This window comes from Scyliorhinus torazame, chromosome 11 (genome assembly GCF_047496885.1).
Source record: "Scyliorhinus torazame isolate Kashiwa2021f chromosome 11, sScyTor2.1, whole genome shotgun sequence".
Lineage (NCBI taxonomy): Eukaryota > Metazoa > Chordata > Chondrichthyes > Carcharhiniformes > Scyliorhinidae > Scyliorhinus > Scyliorhinus torazame.
In genome coordinates, this window is record NC_092717.1 from 149,877,307 (window position 1) to 149,891,834 (window position 14,528).

General features: G+C 42.2%; 1 protein-coding gene across 1 annotated transcript in view; it reads right to left on the reverse strand.

Moving 5' to 3' along the window:
• Nucleotides 1-14,528, reverse strand: part of rock1 (Rho-associated, coiled-coil containing protein kinase 1) — a 264,118-nt gene that overhangs the window by 69,890 nt on the left and 179,700 nt on the right. The window contains exons 17-21 of the mRNA XM_072467883.1: nucleotides 13,302-13,408; nucleotides 11,478-11,628; nucleotides 10,560-10,720; nucleotides 9,582-9,766; nucleotides 1,894-1,963 (exon numbers count right to left, since the gene is read on the reverse strand). Coding sequence (XP_072323984.1) covers nucleotides 1,894-1,963; nucleotides 9,582-9,766; nucleotides 10,560-10,720; nucleotides 11,478-11,628; nucleotides 13,302-13,408 — 674 coding nt within the window. The remainder of the gene's footprint in view (nucleotides 1-1,893; nucleotides 1,964-9,581; nucleotides 9,767-10,559; nucleotides 10,721-11,477; nucleotides 11,629-13,301; nucleotides 13,409-14,528) is intronic.

The following is a 14,528-nucleotide window of genomic DNA, read 5'->3' on the forward strand; positions in this document are numbered from 1 at the left end:
TCATTTTAAAATGGGATAAGGACCCAGAAGACTGTGGGTCGTACAGGCCGATCTCTCTGCTAAATGTGGATGCCAACCTATTGGCAAAGATCCTGGCTACAAGGATCGAAGATTGCGTCCCAGGGGTAATAGGGAAGGACCAGACGGGTTTGTTAGGGGGTGGCATTTGGCGACCAAAGTTAGGAGATTATTATGCCTCCAGAGGGACGAGAGGTTGAGGTGGTGGTGGACATGGACACAGTGAAGGCCTTTGACCGGGTGGAGTGGGGCTACTTATGGGAGGTCTTGGGTCGGTTTGGGTTTGGGCAGGGATTTGTGGATTGGGTCTGGTTATCGGACCCGCTGGGGGGAATTAGAGAGTTTATGGGGATATTAGAGAACTCTGGGCGGTTTCCGGGATACAAATTGAATATGGGGAAGAGTGAGGTTTTAGCGATCCAGGCGAGGGGACAGGAGAAGAGATTGGTTGAGATGCCGTTCAAGGTGGTGGGAGGGAGCTTTCGATATTTGGATATTCAGGTGGCGCGGGAGTGGGAGCAGCTGGATAAACTAAATTTGGGGCGGCTGGTAGAACAGATATGGGTGGACATTTGGAGGTGGGATGCACTCCCGTTGTCAACGGCGGGGCGGATATAGACAGTCAAAATGACAGTCCTCCCGATGTTTTTGTTTGTTTTCAAGACTCTCCCAATTTTTATCCTCAAGGTGTTCTTCAAAAAAGTGAATGCAGAGATCTTGGGATTTGTTTGGGCGGATGAAAAAGATGTTGCTGGAGTAGGAGCGTGGGGGGGCTGGCCCTCCCGAATTTCATTAGCTACTACTGGGTGGCGAATATTGCGGTGGCCAAAAAGTGGGTAGTGGGGGGTGTATGGGAGCGGTTGGAGGCAGCATCATGCAAGGACTCGGGATTGGGGGCTTGTTAACGGCACCTCTGCTGTTCGCGCCGGCTCGGTACTCCACAAGCCTGGTAGGAGCGGCAGCCTTGAGGGTTTGGAGACACTGGAGACAGCACATGGGGTTAGAGGGGGGTCGGTGTGGGCACCGCTATGTGATTACCACCGGTTCGCTGGACGGGGGGTTTCGGAGGTGGCAGCGGACAGGGATCGAGAGATCTGAGGATCTCTTTATTGATGAGGGTTTCCCGCACCTGGAGGAGGAGTTTGAGTTGCCAGGTGGGAATTGGTTCCGGTATCTACAGGTGAGGGATTTTGTGCGGAGGCAGGTTTCGACCTTTCCACACCTGCCTCAGAGATCTATAAGGAGCTGATGGTGTGGGAGGGAGCCCCGACATTAGAGGTGAAGAGAAAGTGGGAAGAAGAGTTGGGTGGAGATTTGGAGGCTGGGTCATGGGAGGAGGCCCTGAGGAGAGTTAATGCATCCTCGTCATGCGGCAGGCTCAGCCTGATACAGTTTAAGGTAGTCCCACAGGGCGCACATGGTTGTGGCCCGATGAGCAGGTTTTGTGAGGAGGTGGAGGATAGGTGTGGGTGCTGTGCAGGTGGTTCTGGGAACCATGTCCATATGTTTTGGGCGTGTCCGAGGCGGAGGGGTTTCTGGCAGGGGTTTTCTGGCATCATGTCAAAGGTCTTAAAAATGAGGGTGGTTACGATCTTCAGTGTGTCGGAAGACCCGGGAGCCCAGGGGGTCAGAGAGGCCGACGTCCTGGCCTTTGCCTCCCTGGTGGCCTGGAGGCAGATCTTACAAGGGTGGAGGGACTCGGAGCCCCCGAAGTCGGGGATGTGGGTTAGCAACATGGCGGGGTTTCTCAGACTCCAAAAAATTATTGGTTATACTGTTGTGTTTTTGTTGAAATTTGATGTTTAAAATTGTTAAAATTAAAAATACCTCAATAAAATATTTTCTAAAAAAAAAAATTCAGAGTATCACACTTACTGAAAAATACTGCTCTGCCTCAAGCTGGTCCTGAAGCTCCCGCATTTGTCCCTCATTTCCTCGATATTGCCTGAAGAAATCAAAATGAGGCATTATCAGATAGTGGTATAACCAGCTTTAAATTAAAGCGACATTAAGTGACAAGCATAGCTGGAAAAAACATTTGACACAAAACTGCTACCATCTCTATTTCAAGTTTTTTTCCTTACGTGTATAACAAATTACGGCACTGGGAAAAATGTCTTAAATTTGGTCATTTTTTTGACTTATTTAGATGTCTAATGTGCATGAAAACATATTGTGTTTTAAGTCTCCAGGTAATGCTCTGAATGAAACTGCACCCACCTATTGGGTTTTTGTTTGTCCAATATGGAGCTCAAATCCTCTTACCATCGACACACATTGCACTAACTCAGTCAAGTGCAAGATTATTATTAATAATAATAATAATAATAATAGCAGGGCACGTGGAGTTTAACCAGGTAAAACCAGCTTGACAGAACTGCCTCTCAATTGCTTTTCAGCTAAGATCACTTTAGCAATTGTGATATTGGCTTGCATTGATAATTGAATTAAGTGAGAAGAATTCCAGATTCCAGTGGCAATCTGCCCCTCCAGATCCCAGCAAAGAGCTGAGATGGCCAGTCAATCAGCAGGTCTCTGGATCGAGAACTGCAGATTTGCCTGATTCAGCTTTCAAATTACCGTGGCTGCCATAAACTGCTAACTTGGATCCACATGCCATCTTTGAGCCACCTCCACTATTATGGAATTTGAATCATCTCCCTTCTCTTTCCAACTCTCACTTCCAACCAAGGAGGAAAGTAACCAGTCAAAGCCAAGTATATATGGAAAATTAGTAGATGCAGGCATTTGAGTTTGGCACATTTGAGAATCCGTTAAAATTTCCAAAGCTTAAGTGTCAGCATGGCTCAGAAAGTCAGGATATTATGGTTTGAAAGCATAAACTAAGATGACATTTTGTTACAGTCAACGCTGCATTGTTCAGATGGACTTAAGAGATCCTACTCAGAAGAGAGAGAGTTCTGGAATTTCATATTCCCCCATTAGCATGTGGCCATCAACCAACAAAACTAAAATATATTAAGTTGTGGGACCTTTAAGAGACTTTTTTTGGAGCAGCTTGTGGTAGAGCCCACTAGGGATCAGGCAATTCGAGATTTGGTGATGTATAATGTGGCAGACTTGATTAGGGACCTTAAGGTGAAGGAACCCATAGGGAGCAGTGACCACAATATGATAGAATTTACCATGCAGTTTGAGAGTGAGAAGCTGGAGTCAGATGTAACGGTATTACAATTAAATGAGGGTAACTACAAAGACATGAGGGAGGAGCTGGCCAGAGTTGATTAGAAAAGGAGATGAGCAGGGAAGACAGTGGAACAGCAATGGCAGGTGCTTTTGGGGGTTATTTGGGAGGCACAGCAGAAATTCATCCGAAGGAGGAGGAAGCATGCTAAGGACAAGGCATCCATGGTTGACGAGGGAAGTCAAAGACAGCATAAAAGCAAAAGAAAAAGCATACAAAGTGGCAAGGATTAGTGGGAAGGCAGAGGCTTGGGAACCATTTAAAAGTGAGCAGAGGACAACTAAAAAATCAACAAAGGGAGAGAAGATGAAACATGAGTGCAAGTTAGCTAGTAATATAAAAGATAGGAAGAGTTTCTTTCAATATATAAAAGGTAAGAGAGAGAGGCAAAAATAGACATTGGACCACTAGAAAACGTGGCTGGAGAAGTAATTATAAGAAACAAAGAAATGGCAGACGAACTGAATAGTTACTTTGCATCAGTCTTCATGGTGAAAGACACCAGTGGGATGCCAGTGCTCCAGGAGAACCAGGGGGCAGAGGTAAGTGCAGTGGCCATCACTAAGGAGAAGGTTCTAGGGAAACTGAAAGGTCTGATGGTGGATAAGTCACCTGGACCGTATTGACTACACCCCAGGGTCCTAAAAGAGATAGCTGAGGAAATTGTGGAGGCATTGGTGGTGATCTTTCAGGAATCACTGGAGGCAGGAACGGTCCCTGAGGACTGGAAAGTGGCTAATGTAACACCCCTGTTTAAGAATGGAGGGAGGCAGAAGACGGGAAATTGTAGGCCGGTTAGCCTGACTCCGGTCATTGGTAAGATTTTAGAGTCTGTTATTAAAGATGAGATCACGAAGTACTTGGAAGTGCATGGTAAAATAGGACTGAGTCAGCACAGCTTTGTCAAAGGGAGGTCATGTCTGACAAATCTGTTAGAGTTCTTTGAGGAGGTAACAAGGAAATTAGACAAAAGAGAACCAGTGGACGTGATTTATTTAGATTTCCAGAAGGCCTTTGACAAGATGCCGCATAGGAGACTGTTAAACAAGAGCCCATGGTGTTAAGGGTAAGATCCTGGCATGGATAGATGATTGGCTGACTGGCAGAAGATAGAGAGTAGGGATAAAGGGGTCTTTTTCAGGATGGCAGCCGGTGACTAGTGGTGTGCCTCAGGGGTCTGTGCTGGGACCACAACTTTTCACAATATACGTTAATGATCTGGAAGAAGGAACTGAAGGCACTGTTGCTAAGTTTGCAGATGATACAAAGATCTGTACAGGGACAGGTAGTATTGAGGAAGCAAGGGGGCTGCAGAAGGATTTGGACAAGGTAGGAGAGTGGGCAATGAAGTGGCAAATGAAATAGAATGTGGACAAGTGTGAGGTTATGCACTTTGGAAAGAGGAATTTAGGCATAGATTATTTTCTAAATGGGGAAATGCTTAGGAAATCAGAAACACAAAGGGACTTGGGTGTCCTTGTTCATGATTCCCTTAAGGTTAACGTGCAGGTTCAGTCGTCAGTTAAGAAGGCAAATGCAATGTTAGCATTCATGTCAAGAGGCTAAAATACAAGACCAGGGATATACTTCTGAGGTTGTATAAGGCTCTGTATTGAGGGTGTAAGGCTCGGAGTATTGTGAGCAGTTTTAGGCCCCGGATCTAAGGAGGACGCGCTGGCCTTGGAAAGGGTCCAGAGGAGGTTCACAAGAATGATCCCTGGAATGAAGAGCTTATCGTATGAGGAACGGTTGAGGATTCTGGGTCTGTACTTGTTGGCGTTTAGAAGAATGAGGTGGGATCTTATTGAAACTTACAGGATAATTCGAGGGCTGGATAGAGTGGACGTGGAGAGGATGTTTCCACTTGTAGTAAAAACTAGAATCAGAGGACACCATCTCAGACTAAAGAGACGATCCTTTAAAGCAGCGATGATGAGGAATTTCTTCAGCCAGAGGGTAGAAAATAATCTGTGGAACTCTTTGCTGCAGAAGGCTGTGAAGGCCAAATCACCGAGTTTCTTTAAGATAGATAGGTTCTTGATTAATAAGGGGATCGGGGGTTATGGGGAGAAGACAGGAGAATGGGGATGAGAAAATATCAGCCATGATTGAATGGCGGAGCAGGCCCGATGGGCCAAGTGGTCTAATTCTGCTCCTATGTCTTATGGTCTTTCAATGTGAAATTGCCTGCTGTACTTCTTTACAAAACTACAGTGACTACACTTCATTCATAATTTAACATGACATGTTCAATGATGCCAAGAGGTTGTGAAAGGCATTAAAACACTTGTTCTTTGAGGTCAAGGAAAGAAAGAACTTGCATTTAAATAGTTCCTTTCACAACCTCAGGATGCCCCAAAATACTTTATAGCCAACGGAGTACTTGTGAAGTGTAGTTGCTGTTGTAATGTGGAACATGCCACAGCTGATGTGGCTTAGATAGGTCCCACAAACAGCAATGTGAAAATGACCAGATAACCCATCTCTTTAGTATTTGTTCAAGAGATAAATATTGGCCAGGATATCAGAAAAACTCCCCTGCTATTCACTGATATACTTCCAAGTATATTTCATGCCTGCCTGACAGTCATAAGAGTTTTTTAAAAGTTTAATAGGTTCTGAGATTCATTATTCAAATAATACCAGCATAAAATGTCCTTTGCTCTGCGGACAGAGCATGCATTTGTCCTGACCAACTTCCTCATCACCGCATTCTATGACATTATCCAGGTGCATAGTGCATAATCAGAGGCAGCTGTTTGAATTTATTTTCATTTTGATCTACATTCACAGCGAGAAAAAAACTTGCTCGATATTACCCATAACTGGCATTATGACAGTTAAGCATTTGGTTAAACAATATTAATACATAATCTATAAATTCTCAAAAATAAGCACTACCAGGAAGAATCAATAGTGTGCACCATAGACTTATCTTGATCTAATCCAGTATTCTTCAAACTAGGGGGTGCGACCCGCGGGTGGGTCGCGGACGGGTGTTGGGAGGGTCGCGGAGCCGCCTTCGCGGCGCTCCCGATCGCACAAATCCCCGCGCAGCAGCTGGCTTTTAATAACGCCGGCTGTAAGCTGCCGTTAAAATGGCCACGAACATGTAAAGAAAATTCGGCCGCATTGCGCATGCGCGCACGATCATCAGGGTGCATGCGCAAAACTATGTGCATGTGCGTCGATGATCAGGCGCGCATGCGCAGTGCGGCTGCTATTTTTTTTAATGGTCGCAGCTTTTTGTTTTACAAGTTCGGGGTTTTTTAAAATTCATTTTATTCATTTATTTTATTCATTTAATTTTTATTTTTTTCATTTATTTTATTCTTTTTTTTTTTACAAGTTTGGGGGGGGGGTTTATTTAATAAAATTTTACGGAAAAAAATGCAGAACTTTGGACAGATGGAGACTCCATACTTTCCGACACCGGAAGGCTTCACTTTCATCCAACAGGTTCCATTAGAGAAGCATGTACGAGGGCCAAAGGGACCCGAAACCATTTCCTCCATTTTTATCATTAGCAAACAAGGTAAGAGAAAATGGAGGGTCGCTCAGGTCGGCCGGCGTGGGTCGCGAAGGTCAGCCTGTATGGGTCGCGAAGGTCGGGCGGGTTGGGTCACGAAGGTCGGGCGGGTTGGATCCCGAAAGTCGGCCGGGTTGGGTCCCGAAGGTTGGCCGGTTGGTAAAAATGGGTCCCCGGAAAAAAAGTATGAAGAACACTGATCTAATCTACCTACATATTAGCAAATATTGTGAAATTAATGCCATTGCAGCTTTAATTAGCCTGTTTAAATCCATTAGGCCTTTTCTAAAAGACACCTCCGATGAAAGGCAGAGAGCATTCTTATCTTCTGTCTCAACTTGTTGGTCCTTAGATACATAACAGCAGAGAGCATGGGATGCTTGCTCTTGTTTCCTCAGCCATTACCAATACGAGTGTTAGTCAGCAACCAAGAGGCCGATTGTAGGAGTGTTTTCAAGGACTGAGTATTGAGCTGGCTTTTACATTGGGTTCCTCCCTCTTAGTTACAGCTCAGCTAAACACAAAGACCTGTGGACACCCAACTCTAGTTAAGACCGTTTTATTTTTCCAAGCTTGGTCAACATGCGAGGGATAAATGGTAAAACCACTACTTTACACTGGTTCAGGTTCAACACTTATACAATTTTCCAATAATCAATAGCCCACCCCAGTTGGACTCGATCCAATCCTTGGAGCTGTCAATTTTACCGTGACCAATAAAATTTACTTTAGGCAGCATGATGACTGTGTGGTCAGCTCATGATTCAACCACAACCTGACATCTGTTGTTTTCCAGAACTCTTGTATCCATTATGTCTTGTTCTCTCCTATTCCCATGTTGCTTATCTCAGCCAGTTTCTGCCTATCTCATAGTCTGTATGGGTGCAGGATGTTGAAGCTGGTACCACTTTGTACCATGGATTGGCTGAGACAGGATATTGGGGCTACTGATAAGAACTGCTTAATGAGGTGGCTATATTATTGCTGACCACATTATTTCTGTCTGATTCTGTTTGCCTTAAGAACATGGGCAAGTTAGCTACCTTAAATCCCATCATGCATTGCTGCCACTATTTAGTAGCCAGGTTTAAATGCGTGTTACTACTATGTTCTAAAAACACATGTTTAATGGTTAATAATGATTACTGGGTATACTTCCTATGATTAGTCTCAATCCTCAATAAACTAACTTATGCAGAACTATTCTAGTGTTATCCTAGCTATCTGGTTTTAAAGGGTCTCATCTCAAGACACTCCCTTTCACCAACCACAGTGGCTCTGAGGGAAACCCCAAATATTTTTTCTTTGTCAGGGTGATGCATACCATTTTTCAGAGCAATATAAGGGCAGCACGGTAGCATAGTGGTTAGCACAATTGTTTCACAGCTCCAGGGTCCCAGGTTCGATTCTCAGCTTGGGTCACTGTCTGTGCGGAGTCTGCACGTTCTCCCAGTGAGGGCGTGGGTTTCCTCCGGGTGCTTCGGTTTCCTCCCATAGTCCAAAGATGTGCAGGTCAGGTGGATTGGCCATGCTAAATTGCCCTTAGTGTTGGCTGGGGTTACTGGTTATGGAGACAGGGTGGAAGGGTGGACTTGGGTAGGGTGCTCTTTCCAAGAGCTGGTGCAGACTCGATGGGCCGAATGGCCTCCTTCTGCACTGTAAATTCTATGATTCCATGAAACTGAGATTGGGAACTGTACAATTCTGCTTCCTAATGCTGTTTCCCATTCGGAGTCCAAAATTTAACAGAAGAATCAAATTACTGATCCATGATAGATCATTTGGGATTTGATTGGGTGGCAGAAGCACCACAAACAGGCCAGGCATTTTATGACAGGGAGCAGGGAAAAACTGGAAGGATGATTCTACTGGAAACAGCTGCATGTAATAATCATAAAAATAATACATAGGGTTTCTTCACCTAAAATCTTTGACATTCTACGCCTAGAAAGTTGTGGATGCTCCATTGTTGACTATATTTAAGACTGGGATAGACAGCCTTTTGGTTTCTCTTGGAATCAAGGGATTTGGGGAGCAGACAGGAAAGTGAATTTGAAACACAAGATCAGCCATGGTTGTATTGAATAGAGGAGCAAGCTCAACAGCTCGTATGTTCTACTCTTGTTCCTATCTTATGATATTGTGAGACATTACACAATAAGGTATTCGGCATTATTTTCCAACAAGTTGAGAAATTAAGAGTGGCCATTAATGACAGATGAAAAATGGAACCATTTTCACAAATAGTTAAAATTAATATTATATTTACTGTTGGATAGAATTTGCAACTTAGGTCGTGAAAGGTTCCCTGTGTCTGCATGGGTGCTCCGGTTTCCTCCCATAGTCCAAAGACCACTGACCATGATCAATGCGTGGAATTATGAGGATATGGCGGGGATGTGGGCCTAAGGGGGATTCTATGAACATTCTTTCCAATATCTTAGTATTTAAAAGGAACTGTAAAAGGATCCATAGCACACAATGGAGATTATCGTCATGCATTTTACCATTTCCATTTTTCTTTCATTTCCTATCTGAGGTGCACAAAAATATCCCCAACTTTGGGCAAATTTTAGATTTTTACCCCCTGCAGAAAAGCACTTGACCTCCACCAATGCAATGAAACATTTAGCTTATTGTTGTGTAAATCTTTGGTGCAAAACTGCCTCTTCAACCTGCTGTCCCACATTATTAAACATATTCATCTTTAACTTTTATGACTAATTTTTGAAATTGCATGTACTACAAAACTTTACACTAAGTCCTCCCCAAGCAGTACATTTAAAATATATTTTATGGAATGCTAATATTCCAAGCAGAAATAAATACTTTGAAAGTTGTGCCAGCTGGAATTCGAGCGACCGTTTGGATTCCAGCATTGAATTGATCTCTTGTTTCAGCTGCTTCTCTGAACCTTTCAGATTGTCTGCTTCCAATGACTGTGCCTTTAGTTCACTCTTTGTTATCTCTCGTTTATTCATCTCTTGATCCAACTGCAATGTCAGATTCTTCACCTGTGTAATTAAGAATATCAATCACCATTTCTTAAACTAACTAAATTTAAGATGAAATAAATTAACTGCATTAGAAAGTGCCTTTACATATCTGTCAAATTGCTCCAAAGTACTTCACATTCAAATATTTAACTATTAAAATGCAAACAGGTAAACATGGCTCCTAACATATGCACAGCAATTGAGACAGGCACTGGGGGAAGTATTCATATGCCTCATAGGAAGAAGGCAAATTATCCCAAGTTACTCGTACTTCTTTCCTGACCATTTTTTGAGGGTTTTCAGTAACTGGGGCCTGGGAGCCTGTTGTCTGCCCTCTTGGCCAAAGGTAGTGTGTGACCTTAACTGAGATGTTCAGTTTAGTTCTCATTAAAACTTTTGGGGAAATAATTTACACAGATTAAAAACAAAAACGATGTGCATATACTGCAGCATCAGGAAAGAGAAAATAAGTTTAAAATAATTTTAAAGACATTTCAATAGCCTTGAGTGATGGGTTTTTTTTTGAAATATTAAAAAGATATAAAATAATGGTATAGTGCCAAAAAAGTATTGCTTACAAACAAATTCCAAACAATACGCCATAGAAACTAAAGTGATATAACATATTATCAGTTCTCATAAAATTACCTACATGATTTACTCAGCCCGAGTCTCTCTACAGTTATAAAAGAGACACAGATACATTTATCTTACTGTTTGTTTCTGCAAAACCTACTGTTGGATTCATATGGTAAAGTAAACACAAGTATTTTTAAAAATCCAAAACAGGTCTTGGTTTGCAACCTCTCACCTCATCCTCCAATCTCTCCTTCTGTTTGCTGAGCTGCTCCACTTTTTGTTGAAACTGCTTTAAATCAACTTCCGACATTGAAAGCTTTTTTTCCACTTCCATCACCTGATTCTCTGCCCTCTGCCTGGACATCCTCTCTTCTCTCAGCTTGTTATCCATTTCTGAATAGTAACAAATAAGTTTTAAAATACATCAACATTTTAGGATGAATATTTTATCATGAACTTATGATTTTGAGATGCCAGAAGCAATTCAATGATAGCATATGCACAGAATTAATAAAACTGAATGAAATTTCAGAAAATTTCAACTGCAAGTAAAATCATTGTATATTGTACAATTGAATTCGTTGAATTGAGTCAGTTGAATCTAGAAATAGTTGTTCTATTCAAACCAAATCAAAGCTTTTTCATACACATCCTATTTTGTACTGAATTTTCTGTGACTTCATACCCAGTGTGAATTTCTATTTTTTTTTTTAAATGCACATTAACGTGATTAACTTCTTCCTTAAAGATTCATGCAATAAAACAAAATATTTCTGGAATCCGTTAGAACAGCCATCAGACAGCAAGGCTGCTGATAGATATACTGGATGGATTTACTGGCCTTTTATACACTTATAATGATCATTCAATGGTACATTCTATGATCTATGAAATAAAGAAAAACTCATATTGGCTGAGGCAACCAATATGTCTATTACGCAATGACTTCTATCATGGTATTTTTTGTCATTATATTTGTATCTATTTCACAGCTGAGTCAAAGCCAGCATTTGTGTAACTATTTATTCCTTAGTAACCCGACAATCCGATGTGCCATACACCAATGTGCTGCATGCACAAGGTTGGCCGCAGATTTACACAGAGGTCCTTTAATTCATTTGCATGAAAAATAATCTTTGCGAATACTAACCATTCATGGCCACAGACCTTGCTTCTTCTATGGATTCATACTCATCTACCAATCGTGCTTTAGTTACTTTATGCTCCGTTATTTCTTGATCGAGCCGCTGCTGTAACATTTTACGTTTGTAATTCAAGTCTATTTCCAAATTATTCTTTTCCTACAGTGAAAAGGATTTACAGAATGATTATAACATAGTGAGCATAAGAGACTGAGGAAGCAATGTTACCATGTCTTACTTGGTGGAATGTAAGACAACAAGAAAAGGTTTTGACAATTGTTCGTAAGGAATTACCCATCTGAGCTGTACTGCAGTAATAAGTGCCGAATAAAGGCAGGTTCTTTCTGACACATAAATACAATCATTCATGGGTTTTATTCTGTACCTTGAAGTTACAAAGGACTTCCTGTCCTCCTTTGCAAGAATGAATGACGCAAGATACATAGGGGGAAAGGGATAGATATTAATTGATTAATGTAATTTTCTTGAAGTAAGCTCATGTGGAAAGTTCATTATGTTATTCATATTTGTTCTAACAGTTACAGATGGTAGTTGTTTCATTAAGCATTGTGAACTTAATTACCAAACACTCTTGCACTTTTGAAAAGGGTAGAAGAAATGGAATTGCTGGAGCATGAAGGAAAACAAATGACATAAATTCCATGTAACCTTCAAAGATTTTATCCCAAAAACAAAATAATGCAGATGATAGAATATAAGCGAAATGCTTGTTTGTCTGTTTGTTGGTAAACTCCTCCGAGGTCTTTGGGCTAATCTCATTCAAGCTTTGTGGACTGATACCTTGGATCAAGGGACATGTTGTAAAGGAGATGTTGGTGCAGTGGTTAGAACTGCTGCCTCACGACGCCAAGGGCCTGGATTCGATCCTGGCCCCAGCTCACTGTCCATGTGGAGTTTGCACATTCTCCCCGTGTCTGCGTGGGTCTCACCCCCACAACCCAAAGATGTGAAGGGCAGGTGGATTAGCAACGTTAAATTGCCCCTTAATTGGGAAAAAAAAGTAAAGGAGATGTCATAAAGGTGCTTAGGCCTCCAAGCAGGGGATCCCGATGCCTTTACCCCATTAGGGCCGTGGCAGCAAGGCCCATGGACAGCCTTCCTGCTCTATTGTCATTTGAGGCCCTTATGCGGACAATTATTGTGCACATACGGTCCCATCCAGCCACTGTTGCTATTAACCCAGTGGTGGGCAGGGCTCTCATCACATGGAGAGTACAAGGAACACTCTTTTGCTTGTGGACTCCTGGGACTTGGGGGTGGGTGCCCCTCATTCAAAGGCACTAAGTGTCCCCTCGAAGGACCCGGGATTGGGCCACTGAAATACACGCCATAAGAGGAGGAATTTCTTCAGCCAGAGGGTGGTGAATCTGTGGAACTCTTTGCCGCAGAAGGCTGTGGAGGCCAAATCACTGAGTGTCTTTAAGACAGCGATAGATAGGTTCTTGATTAATAAGGGGATCAGGGATTATGGGGAAAAGGCAGGAGAATGGGGATGAGAAAAATATCAGCCATGATTGAATGGTGGAGCAGACCTGATTGGCTGAGTAGCCTAATTCTGCTCCTATGTCTTATGGTTAATATTTCAACTATTATTTCATTGAAACATTTTCTTTATCATATTTTTAAAATAATATCTTTAACTTTTATCCCTTTGTTTCCCGGATGTAGGATGGTTAGTGTAACTTTTATGAAATATAAACAAAGTGCTGGAAATGCTCAGCAGGTCTGTCAACAGCTGTGGAGAGAGAAACAGTTAACATTTCGGGGGAATGACCTTTCATCAGATATTATCCAAATTCTGTATTAGTTACCTTCTCCAGATTGCTAAGCTTGTCTTGTGTCTGCTTCTTCTCCATCTCGGTTTTTGATAGGTTCATTTTTATCATTTTCAGTTCTTCTTGTAAAGACGTGGTCCGAGCTGCAACAAATGTTGCCATTATCTGGTTACTCATTTGTGTTAGGGAGATGCACCAACAACCTAATCCAACAAAGGCTCCCCCCGCCCCCAACACACAACCACCCTTTTCAGGTAAAGCCAACACACAGTGCAATTTTAAATTATACAGACCATGAGTCACAGGTTTGATTCATGGTCTGTGCTGAGTTGGCAGACCTCAATTTGGCCAGCAGGTGGAATATCACCATTGACGGACTCTCGAGCAAAATCAGTTAGTGTTCCTGCTAACAAAGGTTATTCAGCAAGCCTTGCTCCTAAGTGAGAGCAGAATCAGATTTTGTTGTGATACTATGCTGATGGTCTCAGTTCATAATATAATGGCTATTTGAATGGGGTAGGTGATAGGTTTCTAACATTTGTGAACCAGATCCCAGCAAGAATTTTCAGGACCATAGACCAGAAAAGTGAAATGTAGAAGAAAAGTTTAGCATGTCTCTGGATGGCAAAGGAAAAAAGACCCAATTTTTCAAACCTTTCTTTGTATCTGATATGGTGGCAATAACAGAGACCTTGCTCAAAGAGCAGGTTTTGGATCACAATTCCTGGCTACAAGGTATTTAGGAGAGAGGAAAAGAAAACAAAAAATGAGTGAGGAGCAATCGTGAAAGCACTGATCAACAAAATTAGTACAGTACCGGAGGGAACGATGTCATTGGGGGGGGTTCAAAGAACCTTGTTTGGTTCACATTAAGAAATAAAAGGGGAGCCATCAGTATAACAGGTAGAGACGAATTCCTCAAATATGGACAAGAGAACTTTCTTAATCAGCATGTTTCCAGCTAAAAGAGGAAGAAAGAGGACTGGATCTAACTCTGGCATTTGAAGTGGGATATTGGAACGTGTTTCAGTGGGAGAGCATTTGAGAAACAATAACTTGCATTTTACAGCAACAATGATCACAAAACCACCAGGTGTAGAATAGTTAAGGAAAGGGACAAAGAAGAACTGAGCATAAAAATACTTAATGGGAATAGGGCTGCCTTCAGGAAGTTGAAAAGGGATCTGGACCAGGTGGATAAGAATCAAAATTTGGTAGGCAAAATAGTAATTGAACAACGGGTGGCCTTCAAAGAGATGTTCA